Source organism: Zonotrichia albicollis, chromosome 6 (assembly GCF_047830755.1).
Source record: "Zonotrichia albicollis isolate bZonAlb1 chromosome 6, bZonAlb1.hap1, whole genome shotgun sequence".
Lineage (NCBI taxonomy): Eukaryota > Metazoa > Chordata > Aves > Passeriformes > Passerellidae > Zonotrichia > Zonotrichia albicollis.
In genome coordinates this window covers 1,918,425-1,940,446 of record NC_133824.1, presented here as the reverse complement: position 1 = coordinate 1,940,446, position 22,022 = coordinate 1,918,425, and the positions used below count along the sequence as shown (strand labels likewise).

At 44.7% G+C, this 22,022-nt stretch overlaps 1 protein-coding gene across 6 annotated transcripts in view; it reads left to right on the top strand.

Moving 5' to 3' along the window:
- CEP170B (centrosomal protein 170B) overlaps positions 1-22,022 on the top strand; it is a 58,272-nt gene that overhangs the window by 15,265 nt on the left and 20,985 nt on the right. For 4 of the 6 annotated variants that reach the window (XM_074542263.1, XM_074542260.1, XM_074542262.1 and 1 more), the window contains exons 4-12: positions 1,478-1,558; positions 4,148-4,204; positions 5,476-5,614; positions 13,940-14,041; positions 14,601-15,077; positions 17,313-17,375; positions 18,326-19,077; positions 21,068-21,253; positions 21,447-21,555. In XM_074542263.1, the coding sequence (XP_074398364.1) occupies positions 1,478-1,558; positions 4,148-4,204; positions 5,476-5,614; positions 13,940-14,041; positions 14,601-15,077; positions 17,313-17,375; positions 18,326-19,077; positions 21,068-21,253; positions 21,447-21,555 (1,966 nt within the window). The remainder of the gene's footprint in view (positions 1-1,477; positions 1,559-4,147; positions 4,205-5,475; positions 5,615-13,939; positions 14,042-14,600; positions 15,078-17,312; positions 17,376-18,325; positions 19,078-21,067; positions 21,254-21,446; positions 21,556-22,022) is intronic. The other 2 variants (XM_074542265.1, XM_074542264.1) reach the window with 1 other exon arrangement.

Sequence of the window (22,022 nt, the reverse complement as noted above, 5' to 3'; positions counted from 1 at the left end):
TATTCAGAGGTTTTTGTTTTTAAGGGTAGCATTTTTATCCAGATTAAGAATTTTACTGAAGTTACTTTATCTCAAGTAAACATGGACAAATAGTTAACTATCAAAATGGGTTCTTGCAGACTTTTTTGAAGAAAATTCAGCAAACAATTATTCCTGTTCCATATGCGACTGTTGTGGGTTTTTTAAATATTAAAAACTTTAATGCAGATTGGAATTCTGTGCCTTTTAAGTAGCTTCACTGTTTTTATTCTGAAATTACAGGCCTGTTTCCCAGCTCTTCTGTAAATTGCCAGGAAACTGGGGGCTGTTGTCTGCTGAGATTTTAGTTTCCTGGTCTACCATTTATTTTTCCTCTGTGGTTAATACTAGGTCTTATCATGCATGTTTGGCTTGGCTGAGGTGAGAAGACAGAAGGAAAAGACTGTGCTGCAGTCATGAAAACATGTAAATTCATTTTGTAGTTTAATTTTGTTTCCTCAGCTGCATTTGCATTAATGGCACAAAGACCAGGAACCTGCTGCTGGGGCTGAGAGGCTGGGTGAATCCCACCTTGCCAAGCAGGGTAACTCCTGGTGTCTGACTGCCTCAAATCCAGCTATTGGAGCGGCTAATCCCCATCAGCTCTCTGGGGTTTCTTCAGCCCCTTCCGATTTTTATTTGGCCCAACTGATTGCAAAAGTACCTGGGTTTATTTGTGAAAGATGTCCATGCATGCTTGATTTGATCCTCAGTTGGTCTGGGAGGATTTTGTTCATAGTGGGTCCCCTCAGGAAGCTCAGACATCAAAGACATTTATTCACAGCTGTGAAATACATGTCTTGCACCTTTAGAAGGATGTTGGTTCCTTTCAGCCTCAGTTAACTGCCTGGAGCATGGGAAAATGGGGTTGGTGAAATTTTAGCACAAGGCGTTTGGTTATCTTGGACAGCGTGGCCTCAGGTGTCATGGTGATGCTGCTTCAAATTTTTTTCCTGTTTCTCTGTGCATTTTCATTTCCCCTTCCTCTGTGATAGGCTTTGCTTGTTAAATTATCAGGCCTTGGGGCTGACACCAGTCTTGTTTGCCAGCAGAAAGCTGATTTCTAGCTCAGTAATTAAGGGCATGAGTTGCAACCGTTTGCTGGTTGAGACAGATGTAGGAGAACCAAGAGCATTTGAAATTCCTAACTTCAGGCACCTCATTTACCTGCTCAAGTCAGGGACTGAAATTGCATTTGCAGTTGGTGCAAAGGAAATCTCCCTAAAGGTCCCTTGACAGCACCTTGCTTTGAAGCATAATTGGGGTGCTCTGACTTGCCCATGGGAGCTACTTGCTGGTGTTGGTTTTTCCAGGGAACTTAGCTCCTAGCTCCTGCCTTGGTGCTGGCACACTCTGAGTAAGAGTGTGGACATGGGTGCCCTCCAGGAGCACCATCCCTCTGAGATCCACCACCCTGGTACCCTCAGTCCAAGCCCATTCCTGTGTTTCTGTCCTGCAGACGTTTGTCAATGATGTGAGGATTCCTGACCAGAAGTACATCACCCTGAAACTGAACGATGTCATTCGCTTCGGCTACGATATCCTTTCTGCAGAGGATGGGGACCCAGGCTCTGCTTGGGCTTTGTGCTGCTGGCTGCATGGAGAGGTACCAGGGCTAATTGTGTCTACTGAGTAAGGTGTTTGTTTTGCCTTTGGAGCCTTTGGATGGCTCATGAGCTCGTGTTTCTCCACCATCCACCTGATTCAGCGCACATTAATCATGATGCCTGCTTTTTCAGATGCCTGGACTTTGGATCAGGCTCTGCACTGGCAGTGCTGACTGTGGAAATGCCTCTTCAGTCTCATCCTAAGGAAGGGTTGTGGTTTTTTCTTTTTATTTGGGTGGTACCAGCTGGGAGCAAACATAGATCATATATTTTTGTATGAACTAACATCTTCCTATTTTTTTCATTCAATTTGCCTTGTTTTATTTGTCATTTCACCCAGATGCTTTCTTTCAGACAATTTTCAGGCCTTCAGCCTTCAACATCTAGCTGTGGAGCTTATGGCCAGACCTTGACTGTGTACTGATTAAAGTGTGCCCATGCAAATTGGTTCTGCCATAAAATGCAGGAGTAAATCTTTAGCAATTGCACATTTCACCTCTGGCAAGGGAAGCTAGGTTGCAGTTATTGCTTTATTTACAGACCACAAATCCTGCCAGTGTCTGCTAAAACACCTTTGCTTTCATCCCTTTGCTTTTTTATCCTGATGTGACAGTATGGCTGGCTATAAGAATAGATGTTGACATACCTTTCTGAGCCTGAAGAGCAATAGTGCTAAGTACAGGTTCCTATTGCTGTCTTTTCATGTAATCTAATACTTTTTTCACTTTTTTTTTTCAGTTGCTTCTATCTGCCAAACTTTGCCCACTCAAGCTGAATTTAGAAGTAGCAAGTGTCTTCTCCAGGTTTTTTTTTTTTTTTCTTTTCTGGGGAGATGTCAGTTAAAACAGTCCAGACATTTCTGAGAATAGAGGCAGAGACTAAGTTTTACCATTTGGTGGGGGAAAATGTTTGGCTGGAAAACTCTTGTGCATCCTTGACCCCAAGGCCACATTCTTCTGCCTTTTTTTGTCCCCATGATAATCCATTTGTGCTTGGCCATGCTTTGGCTCTTGAAATACTCCAAACCTTTAGATTTGCTGGTCTCCCAGGGATCTGGTACTTCAGCTCTCAGCAGTGACAGTGCAGGACCCCTCACTGTTGCCACCAGGATTGCTTAAACTTGTGTGTGCCATTCTGGATCTGCGGGAAAAGAGATTTTTCTGGGCCATGGATCATAATTTGGATCTTGGTCACTCTCCTTTGGGATCCTGTCATTAAAGGTGGTCTCTTGCTGCACATGTGATGAAATCTGTTACAGGCAACCTCAGTTGAAGCTTTTTTGACTTTGCAAAAATTTTTTTTTTATTATTATAGCTGCTTGTATATGTTCTGGTCTCTTGGTGTGTAAAGAAATGCAGAGAAGACTTGCTGTGAACTCCAGTCCTAGGAAGGCAAAAATCAGTGCCTGGAGCATGGGTGGGTTTTAGTGGCTGCAATACCAGTTTAAACTTTTTACAGAAAACAACTCTCAGCAATGAGCAGCTGAGTTTAAGTATTTAGTCCTGCAGCCTTTCATGGATATTCAAGTGAAATGAATTATTATACTTATGAGCTGTAGAATTTATTGCCCTCAACAGAAAATTTTAAAGAATGTAGGTTTTAGAGTAAACTTCATGAGATGTACTGTGCCTATGGCAGCTATAAGGTCTTCCTCTGCTTTGCTGTTTTGGTGCCACTCTGTTTAGCAGAGGTTTCTGTGCCCACTGCAGTCAGCCTGGTGTGGATGGCAGCACCTCCTGAGGTCCTGGAATCCCTGTGTCCCATTGCATGAGAGCATTTCTCTTTTCCATTTACAGTTTCACTCACAGCCTATGCAGAGTTTCCCTGCTAGGCCAGTATCACAGGGTTTATTTTTAGTCTAACATTTTCCATCTTTCCTTTTTCCTCCTCTTTGCTTTCTGCTGTGCTGATTGGGTTGTTCATGATGACATTCCAGATGCCAGCTTTTTTCTTTTTTTTTTTTTTTTTTTTAATGCAGCATTGCTGAGGATTATTGCCTGGGCTCAACCATGCGAATGCCTCCCTCCCTAAGAGGTCCCAGCAGCTCATGACCTGATTTACTTTTCATCTAGAAAACTGCAGTGACTGAAAGGCCTTGCCAGGGCAAGAGAGCACCATAGTCCCAAGGGTTTGAGCCAGGAGCTGAACTCTGCTGCTCCCTCACCCATCTTGGCCAGGATGCTCAGTGGTCTGTCTGATGCCACCAGCCAGGTGGAGAGGATCAGGGTGTGAGCTGAGCTGGGGCTCTGGCTGCTCCCCCAGGTCCTGCACAGACTTTCTGATGGTCCTCCAGGTTTCTCCTGCTCAGATCCCCCTGTCTGCTGCCCCTCAGCTGTCCTGGGTCTGCACAGCAAATGTGATTGTGCACAGCAAAGACCATGCTGGGCTGCAGCACAGACAACTTTTACTACCCTGTGTATTTTAAGACTTTCTGGTTTTATGATCCTGTTTCTGAGACTAAATGCTAAATTTCTTTATCCATTCAAGTCCTTTGTATTTTCCTTAATGAATTTTCTGTACATTCCAATATGTATGTCCTGGAACAAATTCAACACAAAGTCCCAGAAGAAGCATTAAAGGTAAGAGTGGGTGGGTGCAGTGCACTTAAAAAAAAACTTTAAGTACTCTAGTAATAGTCAATCAGAGTGAAATATTAAAATACTCTTTATGGCAGTGAAATGTTTCAAAATGTGAGGCTCTCCTTGGATTTGGACTTAATGAAACCCTCCTTTGAGGAGAGATACATTTCCCAGTTATCTTAACTCTGATCTCCTATCCCTGTGCTAACATGTAGACCAAGTTCTGTATGTTTGTGACTGCCAAGAAAGAAAAGGTTACTTAAAGCTGCAACATGTTAAAGAATAACCAGCACATGAACTTGTGGGTGAAGCACAGCAGAACTTTTTTTCTTCCCAGAAGTGGAGCACAGATGTCTTTTTCTGAGCACGGTGACTTATGCCAGCTCCACCACACCTCCTCAATCAGGCTGAAGTTTGCTTAATTTATTCATGGGTATCATCTCATTTTTGCCTTCAAGCTCCCAATTTTTACTTACTGAGCAGTCAGTCCTCTTAGGAGTGAGGTGTTTTTGAAACATTGTTCAGTAGCAGGTAAGAAATATTCAAGACAGAATAAGCCTTTATCTAAGGCAGAAAAGCAACCCCCTCTGGGCAAGGAAGCTGTAACGTTCAGCTGTGGGACTGGGCTATCAGTGCCATGCATCAGCTCATGGCGAGCAGATGCTGCCTTCCTAGCCCTGGTTCCATGTTTAGGACTTGGCAAGAATAGGAAATTTAACAGCTAGAATCGGGCAAATGATTCATTGAACATACTCAGGGATAATCTGGATGGGTTCACCCTTTTTTTAATTTACTTGTAATCAACCAGCTTCTAAATAGCTGATTTACTGTGTTAATATGGAGCCTGTTTTAAGGTAGACTCACTTTCCTAGCTGGGGAGAGGGTTTGGAAAAATAATTAAAATAGATTCCAATTGCCTTTGCTGAAAAACTGAGATAATGCAGATGGGTGCCCTGAAATAATTTATAATATTCCTTTAAGAACAAAAGAGATTTCAGGATTTGAATCCTGAGTGGAGAATGGCCTGTGCTCTGATTCTTCTCAGTCTATTTTTTTAAAGGATTTTGCTAATTAGTTGTTTTGCAGAGCTAAGTCACAGTGACCTTCTTGTGTACTAGAATTCTCACTTAATGGCTTCTGAATGGGAGTACTTGTGTTCTGTAGCTTCTTCCCAGGTGTGCATGCTTTTTGTTGAAGGGCACAGCTGCAGTGGAGATTTGGGTGGTCTGTTGGTGGGGCAGAGGTTTTCAGTGCTGTTTGTGCCTCTGCAGCATGAGAAGTACACCAGCCAGCTGCAGATGAACTACAAGGGCACGGCCATGAAGAGGGCGGAGCAGCCCATGGAGCACAGCGTCTACACAGAGTCCCCACAAGCCAAGCTGGAGAAAGGAGAGAGGAAAGCAATTACAGGTACCTGCTTGGGAACCAGTTCGTCTGGATTCTGAGCAAAGTGCAGCTTGAGCCCTGTGCTGGGTTATGATTCTGACAGTAGAGTCTTGTGGGTTGCATTTGGGAGCAGTTCTGGAAGGATCATCTTTCTAAACTCCTGGATTATTCCAGACTCTGGGTTTTTGGAGATTCAGTCTCAAAAAAAATTCAGCTGGTGTGATGGCTCCTACATGCCTTGTCGCTGTGTGTGTTCTGGAAAACCTGTGGGCAGAGCAGGTTTGGTAAGTTCTCTGGCACCTGTCTGGTCTATTTTTAATTTCCTAATCGTGAGCTGGTGTTTGAACAGAGGGTGACTCAGAGTAGAAAATGTATAGCTGCTGTGGCATGGTGCTGGCAGGCAAAGAAGCAGCAAGCCATTTCTTTCACAAAGCCTGAATGGTTTTAAATGGCTGTATTTCCTAACGTGCCAACGTCTGGGATTGAAGCTGACTGCCAACCTGGTAGATGTTTGCTTCAGGTTTGCTGTTCCCCAACTTCAAACCTTTTCTATTTGAGAAATTCCTTCTGTCCTCCATTTTGTTAACAACTGCTGCCTGCCTTTAAAGATCCTTTGTCAAATTTGGTTCCTCTGTGTTCCCCATTATGGTTTGCCAGGACCTTCCCAGCAGCTTTGTCTCACCCATTTCACCCAAATTCCTGCCTCCTATGTGTGCTGTCCTGACAGGTCTCTCTGCCCAGTTCTGGTCAGGTATCAGTTCATGGTTTTCTGGAGCTTGCCTGGTGCATGGGAGGAAGAAATAAGGTTTTTAAGCATATTGATGACATGACTACCGGTGGTGGTCTTGTGGCTTCAGGATGGCAGAGCAATTGGAAGGCTTTAGGGTTTAGCAGGGGGAGTTGCCCACGCTGTTGGAGGAAGAATCAGGGAGGAGAATGGAGGGAAGGGGATGGCAAGCAAAAGAGTGAGGTAAACATCTTGGGTGAGTCTGCCTAGAGACAGGTATGGCAGCTTTCTAGAAAAGTATACAGCTTTGGGTAAATCTGTTAATGCTTCATGGTAACTAATAGGAATGGGCTGACTGACCATAATCTCCCATGTATTGTCCTTATGAAAATCCCCCTAAGCTGGCACAGTGCACTAGAACAGTGAAATGTTCCTCCCTGATCTCCTTGCTGCCTCCAGCTGTGTGGGAAGCACTCCCATTTTCTGCACCAGAAAACCTTTCTTTGTGTTGCTTTGGCTGTGGCTGTGTTTGGGACCGAGCCTGACAAGTGTGAATGTAAAGGGATGGAACTGTGGATGATGAGATGTGACACTGGGGAGGGTGAGAAGAGGTGAACCCCACCGGGGGAAGAGCTCTCCACTGCCTTTCAAGGGACAGGAGGCTGTTGGAAAGCTTTGAGGAACTGGAACCACTTTGTGTTTGCCACTGCCTGGTTCCACGACCACTCCGTTTTTTATTCTTGCTACCTTCCAAAATACACTCTCATTGATTTTAACCTACATAGCATAAGCAGTGGATATTTGGAACACCTTCAAAGCCAGGACGTGGAGTGACTCTTCAGCAAGGTGACCCGTTTTTCTGGCCTGTGATTTGCAGACCTGCATTTTGATTTTGTCATTTTCAGTGGGCACAGACCAGAGGTCTGAGGCAAAACGGGCTCTGTGTTCTTGCTGGGGACCAGCACTGAAGTATGTCACATGCAGTGGGACTGATGGGCAGAGCTAAAAAAATCTGTGAAGTGCTGCTAACCCCACTGAACTATAGAGGAAATCAGGACTTTTTGTTTGAAATATTTTGCTGGATTGGACTGAAGCCTGTGGAAAGAGCCTGAGCATTAAATCAGTCCCTGGCTCTCCCAAAAGCATCTCTGTCACGTGAGCAGAATGATCAGTGGATCCCTTTCTCATCTGCGAGGTGACAAATTCACCTTGTCCTCAGCTGCACACATGCACTGTTTCTCTTGGGCTGCTGGGAGGACTGGCAGCAATTTGAAATGATTAGTGAAAAGAGGAGCTGTAGTGTTCTTAAGGGGAGTGGGCTTGCTTAGTGGCAGCAGAAAGAGGCTTTAGGGAAAGAGCTGTTTTGCTAAGCCTGTAGGTATTTAGGAATTTGCATTGACTAATTAAAGCAAGGTCTGGGCTGACAAAAGCCTTTAGAAGGATCGGTTCCCAGGGCCCGGGTGGAAAAGAGGCAGAGGGAATGCAAGCTTTCAGGGAAGAGGTTTAGCAAAACAATGTGAACAATTAGAGCTGCTTAGAAATGGGAGGAGGTGAGGGGCTGAGGATAAAGAGATCCAGGGGAGTGAATGGGAAACACTCAGTTCAGTCTTTATGCTGTTGAACTTGCAGCTTTTGGGTGTATGTTGCCTGTAAGCAGAAAATCATCAGTCTGTGAAATGTATGAAGCAAGGAGCTTGGTTAATTCTATAGCTTGGAGATGGATATGCATAAAAGTGTCCACAGCTCAGCTAGTTAATGCTAAAAATAGCTATTAGCTCTCATGTCTAAAGCCTTAAGTTATCAGAAAGCCAGGTAGAGCCTTGAACTGAGTAGATTTCAAGACAGTCACAATCCCTATTCCCATCTGTTGCTACCTGAGTTGAGGTACTTGATGAGATAAGCTGCTTTGTGGTCCTCTGTTCTCAGCACATGGTTAAATCCTAGGCTGATCTTAATTTTTTGTTTTTTCAAAGCTGCCACAGCCTGATGGGACTGGGTAATCCTGAATCTGATGACTAACCTCTGAATAACTGCTGCAGGCCTGAGTGTCCAGGGGTGGAGGCTGCTTGCAGGGAAATGGGCATCATCGCTTGCAGGAGTGGGACCAATTGCAGGAGCTTCTCCTAGCTGTGAAATAGGTTTGCTCACCAGGTCAGCGTCCATGTCATTAGTTAAGTCCTCTCAGCAGAATGGACAACTTGAAAGTGTTGCTGATGTCCAGGGCTAAGGTCAGCAGGCAGCATGGATGGAGGCAGTGGGAGCTGTGCCCAGCTGTGAAGTGGTTTCCATGGTCTTTGGCTGCTTTCCCCATGAGATCATGGCAATAGCTGTTTAGACACACAGCTCTGCCCTAGCCTTTAATTTAAGGGAGTGGTGTTAGATCTGCTTTTTTGCCTGAACTAGAGTGGTGGTAACTGCAGCATGTTTAAGGTTTGACCATGTAGGTGATACAAGTACATTTGTGATCATCAGCCTGATTTGATAGTCCCATGTATGTTCACAGCAGATACAAAAGACCAGGGCCCAGATTAACCATGTACATAGGAAATAAATTGTGTAGTAAAGAGTCAGAGAACTGCTTAATGATTATTCCTGCTAGGTCTGAATCCTCTATTTTGGAGAGGAGTTAAAAAGCGGAGATGTAAGGAATTAATTTCCAAATGCTGCAGCTAGATGATCTTTTTTTTTTCCCCAAGGCCTCTGCTGTAAGAAACCTCTCTGCATCTTCTAGAGATGGACATTATTGTTATTAATAATGAATCAAAAACAGTTTGACTTAAAGGAAGCTAGATTTCTCATGCTTTTGTTATGACTTGCAGTAGCGAGCTTCAAAGCTGTGTGTGCTTCTGTGAGCAAAGAAATTTGCTGTTGCTGACTGTCTCTCTCATGATTGTGAAGTTTTGTGAAGATTCAGGCAAAGCACAGTGCTCAGTCCTGACCACAGGGGACACCTTCAAGGGAAATCAGACCCCTCTGTGTAGTGGGAGCTGTGTGCTTGTCTTGAAAGCTCTTCTTCCTGCTTGATGATGGAAAGCAGCTTTAACACAGTCTTTCTCCTTTGCCTTTCACCACCTGGAGTGCATTTGTGGTTGTGGCCTTGTGTTCTGTGTGATTCACTTCTCCATAAATACGCCCTTTGTATTGGCACGTCTCATTCTCTCTTTTGGTGCCTCTCCTTCAGATGATCAATAGTTCTGTATTAATTTAACAGGCCACAGTTTTTCAGACTGTTAAGCAAATGGACTTCCCTTGTTCTGTGCTAAAACAGCCTTCATTTTTCCTTTTGAGTGACTGCCCCAAAGACTGAAATCCAGGAGCAGAACACGTGTATGTCAGTGGTCTTCCCTGTATTACAGCATCGCTGGTAGCTCAGTGTTTGTCTGGCTGAATGCTTGTGCTGACCTCAATTCAGTTATCTAAAAGGATGGTTTTCGGGCTGCCTGCCTGAATTGATGAGCCAAGAAATATGTCTAAATGAATTGGCACCATCTGGGCAGCCTGGCACTGAGTGGAGAGAGGTGGTAACGAGCTGCCATCAATTGGAGGAAGTCTCATGTCATTAAAATGACTGAACAGCTCATTTTCATTGGTGTTCCTCCCCTCACTGCTGACTTGAGCAAGCCCAGAATTTCTCTGCTCTTGCAAGAGCATCCATCTTACACTAAAGCAGAGCAGACAGGAGGTGGCTTCAGGGTGCTTTGCATGTCTCAGGACACAGGCAGACATGCTGCTCTGGATGCTGCAGGTCCAGGTTGAGGTTGCTACCTAAAATGGATCCCAGCTGGTGAGGAGCAAAGCCCGCTGGCACAACTGCATGTGTAGCTGCTCCCTGGCCCACTTCTGTCACAGCCATCTGTTTATCTGCCTTCCCCTCGTGCTTTTCCCCCCTCCCCTCCCCTTTTTCTACAATATTGTTGTGCTAGAGCTGGAGCTGGGAGAGGTGTCAGTTGTGCTGGCAAATTAGAAGGGACAGAAGCTTCTGACATGAGCAGGGCAGCAAATTCATGTGGCTCTTTGTGCTGGTTTTGGCTGGGGTAGAGTTAATTCTCTTCCCAGTGCCTGGTATGGAGCTGTGTTTTGGATTTTTGCAGAACACAGAGTTGTTAATACAGAGATGTTTTTGTTATTGCTGAGCAGGGCTTACACAGAGCCAAGGCCTTTTCTGCTCTCTGTACTGCCACGCTGGAGAGGAGATTGGGGCTGCCTGGGAGGGGACACAGCCAGGACAGGTGACCCAAAGGGACCACAGGGATAGTCCAGACCATACCACATGCTCAGTATATAATATATAGAAGAAGGAGGAAGTGGGAGGAGATGTTTGGAGTGATGTTTGTCTTCCCAAGTCACTGTTATGTGTAATCGAGTCCTGATTTCCTGGAGATGGCTGAGCACCTGCCTGCCCATGGGAAGTGGTGAAGGAGCTCCTTGTTTGGCTTTGCTTCTGTGCATGGCGTTTGCTTTCCTTAGTAAACTCTCTATATCTCAACCCATCACTGTTCTGCCTTTTACCCTTCTGATTCTTGCCCTGATCCCACTGGTGGGGGAGTGAGTGAGTGGCTGTGTGGAGCTTGGCTGCTGGCTGGGGTTAAACCACAACACTCTTCTGAAGTCAGAGAAATTTTACTCTGGTTCAGGATCTGTCTGCTTGCAGCAATAGCCAAGAATGACACTGACTGTGTCACTTGACAGTGTTGCTCAAAATGGAAATTAATATGAATGCTCAGGGGAAATATTAATTGCTCTTAAAATATTGAAACTGCTCCTGAATAGCAAGATACTGACTCCCTAGCTTTCCACCGGTGCTTTTGGCAGTTTTAAAATGAAGCTTCTGTTCATTGTGCAGGTTGGGAGAGAAAAGGAGTGAAATGCCACACACACAAATGTGCAGCTCACAGATGCTGTAACAGGCATTGCAGGTGGTGCCATGTGAGCTCTGTGTCATGGGGCATGAGGAACTTTCTGCTGCTGTGCAGTGCAGTGTCTTCCACCTGAGGGCCCCAGATCTGTGCACTCTGGCCACCTGGTGCACTCTTTCTAGATGTTCCTAGACCTGTCCTGGGGTTTTGACTTTGTGCTAGCTTTTGTCAGAGGGGCAGTTAGGGTAATTCCAAGTACCCATTAGAGCCCAGAGAAATTTGAGACAGCAGAGCTGGATCATCATTCTTTATAAATCCTTTCTTTTCCTCCTTCAGCTTCAGTTGTAATCCCAAAGTTTCTCATCAACAGAAGAGGTCTGACCAAAAGTCTGACTTACTCCCCTGGCTGCCTTTTCCCTGTAGTAGAAAAGCTCCTGGCCAACAAAGGCAGAAGCTCCCAGAAACTGCTTTAAGTTCTGTTTGTACTCAGATGGGACACAGGTCTTAGAGCAGTTTCTGGGAAGACTTCTGTCCTGCAGGATGAGTATGAGCTCTCTTAGCACAGAATTGTCTTGGAATAGATCAGTAGCATCTTCTAGACTGGGGGGCCTTTGAGATCCCTTTGGGGCTGGGATGTGCTGGAGACATGAGCTGTTAATGAGCTGCAACTCCTTGCAAGATGCAAGCAGTAACAGCACCGTGCTTGGGAAAGATGTAGCTTGTGCAGCAGTGGAGTGCAGGTGGTCTTTGCATTTCATCCATGGGCTAGTTGATCCCTTTAGGCACATATTACCTCAGACATCAGTGGCTCTTGCTAGTGGATTTGTGTTAAAGTGCTGATCTCCCTCCCCGGGCTTCCCCCAGATAGCTGCCTCTTGGCCATCAACCCTAAGGTCTGTACTGCAATCCATGGTGTGCCCACAGTGCCTGACACTGGTGGAGCAGATCCTGCATGGGTGGGGTCTAGTGGGCAAGTTACAGCATGAAAAGGGCTGGTAGGTTTCTGTTAGGCTGTGTGACAGCAGCTCTGAGCCTAGGAGAAACCAAACCCTGCACTGGAATAGAGTTCACTGACAACCTTGTGAATAGGTTTTTTATTATTTTTTCCCCCTCTGCCATGAGTGGTTTACCCATCAGTTATGAAACACATTGCTTGGCAATTCCAATTTATCATGGTGAGAAATGCTTCCTCCTTTGAACTTTCAAAGGCCGCCCACATAATAGCAGCATGGTTTATCTTCCATGCACTCTAGGCAGGGAGGAGAGCAATACTTTCAGCCTCTTTTGATCCTCAGTGAGAGGGGAGGCTGTGTGGTTATCTTTGAAACACGAAGAAGATCTCTAGAAAAGGGCCTGTGGGCTGCATCTGTAAAGCAAAATTTTTGCCTGTGGACTGTCAGTGTATGAGCTTATATATCTGGAATGATCCTAGGACAAAAATATCTGAAGTGGCCACTGGATCTGTGTAGCTTTAGAAACAACAGCATAAAACCAGGCTGCTTTTTTAATTCGAGTTATTTAATTCCCCTTCCTCCCCTGACTTCCCTTATGCAAACAACTGCTTTCTGTCGTGTCCCTACTAAATCAGAGAATGCAAAATTGCAGGGCTGTTTGAGAGCTGCTTTGCACAGAGCAGTGTGTGGCTTGAAAGCCACAAGCTGAGCAGCAGCTGGCAGTAGAAGCCCAGCTATGGCTCTGGAGCTGGAGCCAGGGTTTCAAGATGTGGCCGGCTACAGCTGCTGTGAGCAGAGGCAGAAACAGCCTAACAAAGCTGGATCTTACCCTCAGCCCCTGACCTATCCTGGTGTTCCTGTCACCTCTAGATGAAAGAACAAAAGCTATTTTATTTGCTTCTCTTGAACTATGAAAAAACTGTAGTATTAACTGTACCACAGGCAAATTGGGTGTATTCTTTTTGTTTGTTGCATAAACAGCAGCAGCCCAAGGCGCTGCCATAACACAGCCTTGTTTTGTGGGATACAGGACGAGGAGCAGTGGATCAGCTCCACTGAGTGGGTGCCAGTTGTTGCAGTGAAGCCCTGATCTTGCAGTGAGTGCTCACTGAACAGAGAAATAATGTAAGCCTGGCTCTTCTAGAGGAAATTCTCCATGAGAAAAACCTCTGTCCTACAATGACTATGCGACTCATTTGGTTTACTATAATAAGCTTTAGAGAGCAAGAGTTTACTGCTTCTTTGTGAAAGTATAAGGAGATGGTTTTACTATTTTTCATAAGTTTGTAATGGTTCAAGAATTTCCTGTTGTGGAATGTGTGTCACTTACAGTGGGAGTGGTAAATAGTGCAAAATATCCCTGGCCTGGACACATCGAAGGATGTGGGACAAAAATGGGTAGAGCTAAAGTCTTCCCAATTAAGGTGAGGAAAAAAGATTTTCACCTGAATTGCAGGTGAGTTGAAGACAGTTTTGTGGTTAGGGTTTTGTAGTCTGTCCTGCCAAAAATCTTCTACTTTTTGTGTATAGTAAGGCAAGAAAGGTACAGAAGGCAGTATCTGGGAAACACAGCTGTGAAAGACAATGAAAGGAGGTGAAGTTAGTATCTTGCAATAGAATGTAAAAAGAAAAAAAAAGGGCGAAACAAAGAAAAGCCAGAACATATTATTATGTATCATTTGCTGTTGTTATAGCTGTGGTGTAGCAGGTTCATGGTCTCATCTGTCCCTGCTGTTTTTCCCCTTTTGCTGTGCAATTGAACCTGGTAAATTAGTATTTTCTGTGTTAAAATATTTGCTTATCCTCTTCCTAGAAACAAATACTTACCGCACCCCTCTGTATGGGCAGCCCTCCTGGTGGGGGGAAGATGATGCAAACAACAAGGAAGAGAGAAGGCAAGAGGAACATTACTCAGGTAATGGAGGTGAGGTGGGGTGGGAGAAGATATGGGACACAAAATTTTGGCACACTTTTGATACTTACTGTTTGAAGCCATCCTGTTTCAAGACTTGTAATTACTACTTCTTTTTTTGTGCTTGTATTTGCACGTGCCTGTGTGTAGGTTGTTGCTGCTGAAACTGGAATAAGGGGAAATTAATACATTTTCCCTAAAACATTTGACCATTAGAAACAGCAGTTGTGGAGTAAATCATTAAGTTTGTTGTAGAGTTAGTTGTGTAGCTGTGTCCATTTCTCACCTCATCATCCTTGTGAGCTATTTGGTCTTAACACTCCTGTTGTCAATCTGTGTGTATGGAAGAGTCATCTTGTTTTCACTTGAGCAGTAAACCTGATGTTTCCATCAAGCATTTGTTCTACTGCACAAAGAACTGTTTTATTTCTATGCACTCACAGTGTATCTAATCTCTAGCAGAAAGGGGTTGTAATTAGTAGCCCTTCCAAGAAATTGAAACAAGTGAATTAAGTAGCACTGAAAAAATGTTATTTTATCCTTTTTTTCCCCACTTTTGTAGAGAGATCAAAAGAGGTAACCCAACATGAAGAGGAAATGAATGGGAATATTTCTACTTATAGAGATGCCCAAGAACAATCTGTGTTTGCTTTCCGGAGAGAGCCAAGTTACTTTGAGATTCCAACTAAAGAATTTCAGCAGCCATCAAAATCTCCAGAAACACAGGTCCATGAGATCCCCACAAAAGATGTTGATGCTGTGGTAGCCCCTGTGGTACAGAGTCATGCCTCTTTCACCATTGAATTTGATGATGGTACACCTGGTAAAATAAAGATAAAAGACCATGTAACAAAATTTTCACTCAGACAGAGAAGACCCTACAGTAAGGAGCCAGCTCACACAGAAATGATGTCAGCAGAGAGCAAAGTGGCTGACTGGCTTGTCCAGAATGACCCAAGCCTGATGAGAAGGCAGTCTGCAGGAGATGATGTTTACAGTACCAAGAGTGACCTGCCAATTCATGTAAGGACGCTCAAAGGTGAGTGAATGTCTTGTCATGTGGACGCAGCTCTCTGTTGACCATGCAAAATGCAGCCTTTCATAATAAAATATGAAAAACATTCTCCTGTCAAGGAGAACTAGACTTAATTATCTCTGCTCCAAATTTGCAAGATGAAGAATATTACTTTAATGACTGTTGATATTTTGAATGCGTCCAGCATGCTCTTCACCTGGCGCTGAAGTCATGTGTGGTGTTGGCTTGGGGACACTAATGTGACTCCTCTGCATCTATAATGCCAGCTCAGCAGTAATTGGTTGAAAAAAGATTTTGCTTATTAAATGTCTAAAATAATTTCCATATGGTCAGGCAGGCCGATAAACACAGATACTTCAGTGAATTTGGTTCTCTTGGCTACTCCTAGCTGATGGAATGGCTTTTCTTTTTAACTGTAGTCCATAGGAGTCTAAGCATGATCGTCCTGCTGCCTTAAGTGTGATCATCTGGTAATGGCCTGAGCCAGTTTGTTGGATGACAGAAAGTGCTGACAGAGGCAATACTGACAGAGTTGAGATACACTGATCCCTAGTAGAGGAAATTGTTGTGCTTGTAGGAAAAGGTTTCTTCTAACCCAAAGCTTTTCTGAAATCTTGCTCTGTTCAAAAACGTCAGATTTAGTGAACCTCTGTCTTGTTAAGTGTCTCACTTGTGAGGAATTCTTGGGGGACTTTCAAAGATCTGAAGTGAAGTTTGGAGCTCAGTTCTTAGAGCAGCTTGTGGGACTTACATGATTCTGATGCAGCTTGGAATACATTCTGCAAGATCTATGGTTGCTTGGGTGTCTCTCTTGGGCCATCCTCTGAACAGCTTGGAGGAGACCAGTGAGTCCTGCATTCTCACTGCCTTGCTTCTGGAAGAGCTATTGTTTTGAACTGCAGCTTGAGCTGATGAAGTCAAATTGAAGACTACCAGACCTACTTGTGCTTGAGTTCCTACTTAAATAAGAGCTATGCCTTGTTTTCTCTTAAAGGAATATTTGCTTTGACCTTCTTGCGAAAAAAAAAAAAAAAAAGAAAACTCATCATAATGTGAAGAGTTTTATGTATTACACCTCCAAAGTGCTAGTTTTGGTGCATATTTTTGGGAACCCTGTAGGATCATAAAGGTCTTCTATTCAGCTATAGGGTTTCACATGGCATGGAAATTGAACTACTTTGTTGGCCATTGCTTGGTTCTAGTTCTGCCCCATAAGGGACAGTGTTGAGGTGCCCTGTTTCATTATTTAGGTCTTATTTTTGGTGTACTGTGATGGTGTGATGAAAGGGTTTGTGCTGGGATTTTTTATGTTGTTGTCATACTGGATTTTGTTGACTTACTGGAGAACATTGTCAGGGATAGAAATGTGCTTCAGTGGTTTTGCTCTTCCTCTTGGAGAAAACTAGAGAGCTGGGCAGCTGTTGCTGTTGTGATGCACGGGAGCACTAGAGATTGGCTGCATTTGCCTCTCTGCAGTCCATAAAGCATGGAAAGAAGCTGAGGTAATTCAGGGCACAATTTGCATATAAAGAAATCAACACTGGACATTTGATTAAAACATGGAGTGCTGATGGCCTGAGGAGTTGATCCTCCTCTGTTTTGGCAGGTGTCATTTATCTACGATAGCTGTGCAACGTGTTCTTCTGGCAGGGCTAATGTTGAAGGTGTCTTGGAGGCTGCTGCTGGCTGCTTACCAGGTTTGGGTCTCCAGGATCAGAAATGCCCTCCATTGGGGCTATCTAAGTAGCATTTATTCACTTCCAGCAACAATGTGGTGAATGTAAAGTCCAGTATCAAGACTACAGGGTGTTCAGGTCTTAGCAGCTTGAGGGGATGTGCATGATGTTCTGCTGTGAGCATGGTGCATGTTTTCCTTGTGTCCTCACCGTTTTGCATCCATCAGAGCTCTTAGTCAAGACCTTTAATTTAAGAACTTTCCCTTCCAAGGGTGAAGCTTATCAGCCCTCGGGGCACAATGCAAAGTTTGCTGGCTTTCTTCGTCAGTGTATTAGCAAACTCTTCATAGAATTGACTCCTGGGTTGAATGGACCTTGCATTAAATTCTAATCTTTTGCAGTTAACTTGATGTAATAAATGGTCTTCACCCATGAGTCTGGAGAACTTGCCAAGTTGGTTTGAGCAGTTTTCCTTCAAACACGTGGTGTTTTAGCCAGTATATCTTGCTACATATTACAGTCTAGAGCGCAGAGACCTCTTTCCCCGTTCTCCCGATGACAGGTTCCTGGTCGTTGACTGAATCGTGTTGTGTGCCTTCACACCTGTTTCCTTCTCCAAAAAAAGGTTTGTTTTTGTTTTACTTTTAACTTTTTGTTTTAATTTTGACTTTTTGTTTTACTTCAACTTACTTTCTGAGAGTCCTGAGCTAAGGTGCTGAGAGACAGGCAGGCACTGATACGTAGAGACAGTTGTAAAGATGGTTGTTGCTAACATAAATGAAAATATTTATAAACTTAGTTTAAGCTTAGTGAGCTCTTAACTAACGATTTAACCTTTGCTTGGCTGCTGATAGGATGGTGTAACTCATGGGGGTGTCGTGGTGTGATTCTTAAATCTCCAGGAAGAGTAAAGAATCCTGCAAATCCACTTTTCTGTTAGCCTCTGGTTTATTACCCCTTGTAGAGGAGGGTGACATGGGTGCTCAGAGATGCATGTACTTGTAATGCAGTGATCTGTCTGGTCTTTCATCGTGGGGATTGGGTTTCATGGTATGCAGTGTGAGGGTTTTATTTCCTGATCCTGCAGAGATATTTCTGCTCTGTAAAAGAGAAAACCCAGTGAGGTGGTCTTGGACTACAGTAATTGGATAGAATGGCAAAATAATCTCATCATTTTTATTTGAATTGAAAAAGTAAAGAAACAAAACGTTAGGTATGTAAACAAATCACCACCAGAATCAGAAAAAAAATCAGGAATCCATGAGGTTGAAAGTACGTCTTGAATTCTTTTTAAATAAGAATAAAAATAAAGTTGAAAGTACTTCTTGAATTCTTTTAAAATAAATAATTAACTTGGTATCCAACCAGTGGTGAAAAGTGGTGTCAGGAGAGAGCTGCCTTCTCTTTATTTCTTGTGCTGGGGTGTAATCCCTGTACCACACAGATGTCTTTGGAGTTTTTTAATCTTACAGAATGCTTTCCTTGTAACTGAAATTATAAATTTCATCTGGGAGGGTATGACAGGCCCACAACCTCTGAGAGTACGAAGGTCAAATCCACATACCTTGTTTTCAGGCAACAGGCACGAGGACGGGACGCAGAGCGACACCGAAGACCCCAAGGCGGAGAAGGAGACGCCGGCGGCGGGCGGGGAGCGTCCCGCGGAGCAGACGAGGCTGCAGCGCCAGATGAGGCGCGACCCCCACGAGATGCTGCACAACAAGCAGGCCTTCGTCATCGAGTTCTTCGAGGACACGCCGCGCAAGAAGCGCTCCCAGTCCTTCACGCACAGCGCCCACTCATCCCAGAGCGACACGGATCCGGGCATGAAGAGCAAGGTGGAAAAGCGCAAGAACGCGCTGCCGGCGGAGAAGCTGGGAAATTCAGCGCCGCCGTCCCACCTCACAGCCCAGGCGGGCAAAGCCAGCAACAGCTCCTGCGGGACCCAAAGAGCCAGCTCCTTCAAGAGGGACAAGACAGAGGATCGGATCAACTCTTCGTCCTCCTCTGCTCCCAGAGTCAAAAGTTATGGGAGCGTTGGGAGGAAGTCGAAAATGGCTCAGGATTTTATGGCTGAGTACTTGCGTGAGACTGCTCAGTCTGGGAAGCCAAACGCTGAGAAAGCAGCCCCTGTGCCCATGCCCGCAGCTCCACGTGTGGTTATATCCTCGGAACCAGAGCCTGCCTCTGCTCCACCTCCAGAGGTGAAGTCTGCCCAGGGCAGGAGGAATGATGAGGAGGACAGTGTGAGTGAGACGGGCACGTACACCATTGAGACAGAGTCGCAGGACAAAGAGGTGGAGGAAGCCCGAAAAATGATAGATCAGGTAAATGCTGCTTTTCTGTGCTTGGCCAGTGAGCTGAGGGCTGAAGGCTTGGAGGGCTTAAATTAACTGTTGCCATGAAGGGATGCAATTGAGTGCAGCAGGGCATTATAGTTAGGGGTAGAAAAATCATCCTGGGTGCTAAGGATAGGCCTCAATGAACAGTGATGCTTGTCTTTAAGAAATCCCATCAAAACAACAAAATTACAAACAAACAAAAAATTGCAGAGTAAAATAAGGCAAAATATGCCCACAGCAGAGAGCTGCTTGCTTAAAAAATGGAATTTGGAAGCAAAAGGGAAAGAATGGATTTGCCATCTGTTTAGAGGAAAGGCAACACCTGAATAAAGATCAGGCTGATCCTGCTGACAGCTGTGGTTGGGAGCAGCTCTGCTCTCTAGGCCTGCTCCCAAGCCTCTGCCTTGGCATTGCATCACCTCCTGCCCACTGTTATAAAGTGGGAGCTGCAGCCCATGACTGATGCATCATCCCATGGTAGGCCACAGGAAATGCCAAGGGCTGGTGCTTACAAGCCTTAGTGGCAGATGTTTCTGTATTTGGCTGTGCCTGATTAGAAAGGCAGTGCTTGCTGTCAGGGCAAGTGGCAGCTGGCTGAGATAGCAAAGGGTGTGATCTAGGGCAGAGGCAATCCCAGATGGATCTGTACTTGTTTGGATTTTGCAGTGTGAATGATTGCATAAAAAATAAACTCCAGAGATGAGGAAGGCTTAAGAAGAACCCACCCAACTAACCAACCGCAGGGCAAACGAAAGTTTGGCTGATTTTCAGGTTTAACTCTCATCTGCGGTCTATTATGAAAACAAAACTGGCAGGTTGTTATGAAGATTTAGTGAAATGTAGTCAGGAGGATGGCAAGGTTTAAAGGAAGCCTTAATTGAACCTGGCTTTAGAGCTTTGTATACAGTGTTTATGAGCCTGGATCTAGCTTCTCTCTTTTGTTTTTGATTACATTTGTTCCTTCCATCTTGTTTGAAATGTGATCGGAAGCTTTCAGGGCATGGCATTTAGGTCACAGCAAGGTCCTAGTCCTGACAATAGATGACTAATTGTTCTGGTGGGGAAATATTAGGGAAAATGCCACAGAAATACAAGTGTTTCTGGGCAGTAGTCTTGGCAGCCATGTAACTGGCAGACAAACTGGCCAGCTTCTGGCCCAACTGTGCCATAGACTTGGTGCAGTGCAGACCTGCCACTTGTGAAACAGCTGATAACTGAACCTCAGTGCTTCTGTCCCGGAAGAAAGAAAATGAATTCTGGACTAGGTTCTAAGGTGTTTCTGTTCTTTATTCCTCCACCACTGCAAGCACATTTCTAAACAGCAGTGAGTGGAGGTCTTTATGGCCATCTCTGCACAGCCAAGGCACTCTCTGTGTTGTTATCTTCCTCTGAGCTTCTTGCAGTCAAGTGAGAGGAACAAGCCCTTCTGAGGCATGAGTCTTGGTCACCCCCCATAGAAGGCCTGTTTATCTTCAGGGGGAATCTGTGAAACAAGCTCAAACACTCACCCATCTCAGAGGTGCATCATGTGGCAGTGCAGGGCTGCTTTGCTCAGCCCACTCACAGCTACATCTGTGAAAGGCACTGGGGATGGAGCTTTCCCATTTTCTCTGTCTAAATCTTCATGAATGGGCTGGTATATAGCTTTTCCAACACTCATCCTAAATTTCTCTGGGCTGAAAAGGGACTCCTTTTCAGTGAAAGTTACTGCTGTTAAAGGCAACACCCCTAAATAATGAGGGAGAGAGGAAAGGTGGGTGTGAGTGGAATTCTGTGATTATGTATATTTAAAGCTGCTGCTATGGAGTGCAGAAGAAAATCTTTTACATACTTTGCATGGAAGCATTGGCAAGTGTTTCTGGCCCCTTGGCATCATAGTTTGTGTGTGACTAATGTTTCACAGATTTTCATAGATTTTGGCTAATGTTTTTCTGTTTCCTTGCATTTTAATATTCCCATGCAAACATCTTTTCAGGTTTTTGGTGTTCTTGAATCGCCTGAATTTTCCAGAATCTCTTCAACCTTTAGACCAGTAATTAAAGGTGAAAAAGATGACGCCAGTTCTCAGCATCTAATCAGTGAAAACGGCACTAGTCAGAAGTCACCCTTGCTCCAGGCTCTTTCCTCAAAAGCTGTGAATGGGTCTCAGGCTGAGGCACAGGTATGAGCAGTCCAGGTGGATTTCCTGGGATGGTGGAGGTGTAGATGGGCTTTCTGTCTGCATGTAAATGTGATGTGTAGCTTGATTTCTATTTTAAACAGACTGAGTGATTCTGTGAGAGAGGAGAGATTTTGTGGCTAGGATTTTGTGTCCAAACCCTCCTTCTGACCTCATTTTCCCCACCTTGTTGTAGATGTCTGCAGCAGCTCAGGGGAGTCAGAAGTGGGTGTCAAGGTGGGCGAGCCTTGCGGACAGTTACTCTGACTCTGGATTTGCCTCTGGGCCGGGTGATGGAAGTGTAGGTAAGTCTCATCCAGCACTGTGTTTTGAGGGTATCTGAATCTAAACCAGGATGATTGGAAAAGCAGAAATGTAAGGGCATCTCTGCATCTGGCTGTAGCTTGTTTTCTGTTTTAGCTGCAGTAGTTGGAGATCAGAAGCACAGAGTGAGTAGTTCCCAGCGGTCTGAAGATAGAGAGAGCCTCTGCTTTGCATTTTGGAGTTATTCAAGAGGTTCTTAAATGTTAGGTTTGACATGACTAAGGGGAACCTGGGAAGGAGAAAGCTTGTAAGGGCTTTGGGTGTTAACCAGCCCCAAGCTGCGGTTCCTTAGACTGCCGTATGATGCCAGATGAGAACCCTTTGCGCATAGCCTTGGAGTTAGTTCCTGACTTGCATATTTTTGGATGCATCTCCTGTGTCTGGCTGTGCTGAGAATTTAGGCTGTTCTGGGATTTGCTGTTGAGTGGCCAGTTTAAAGGGTGGAGAT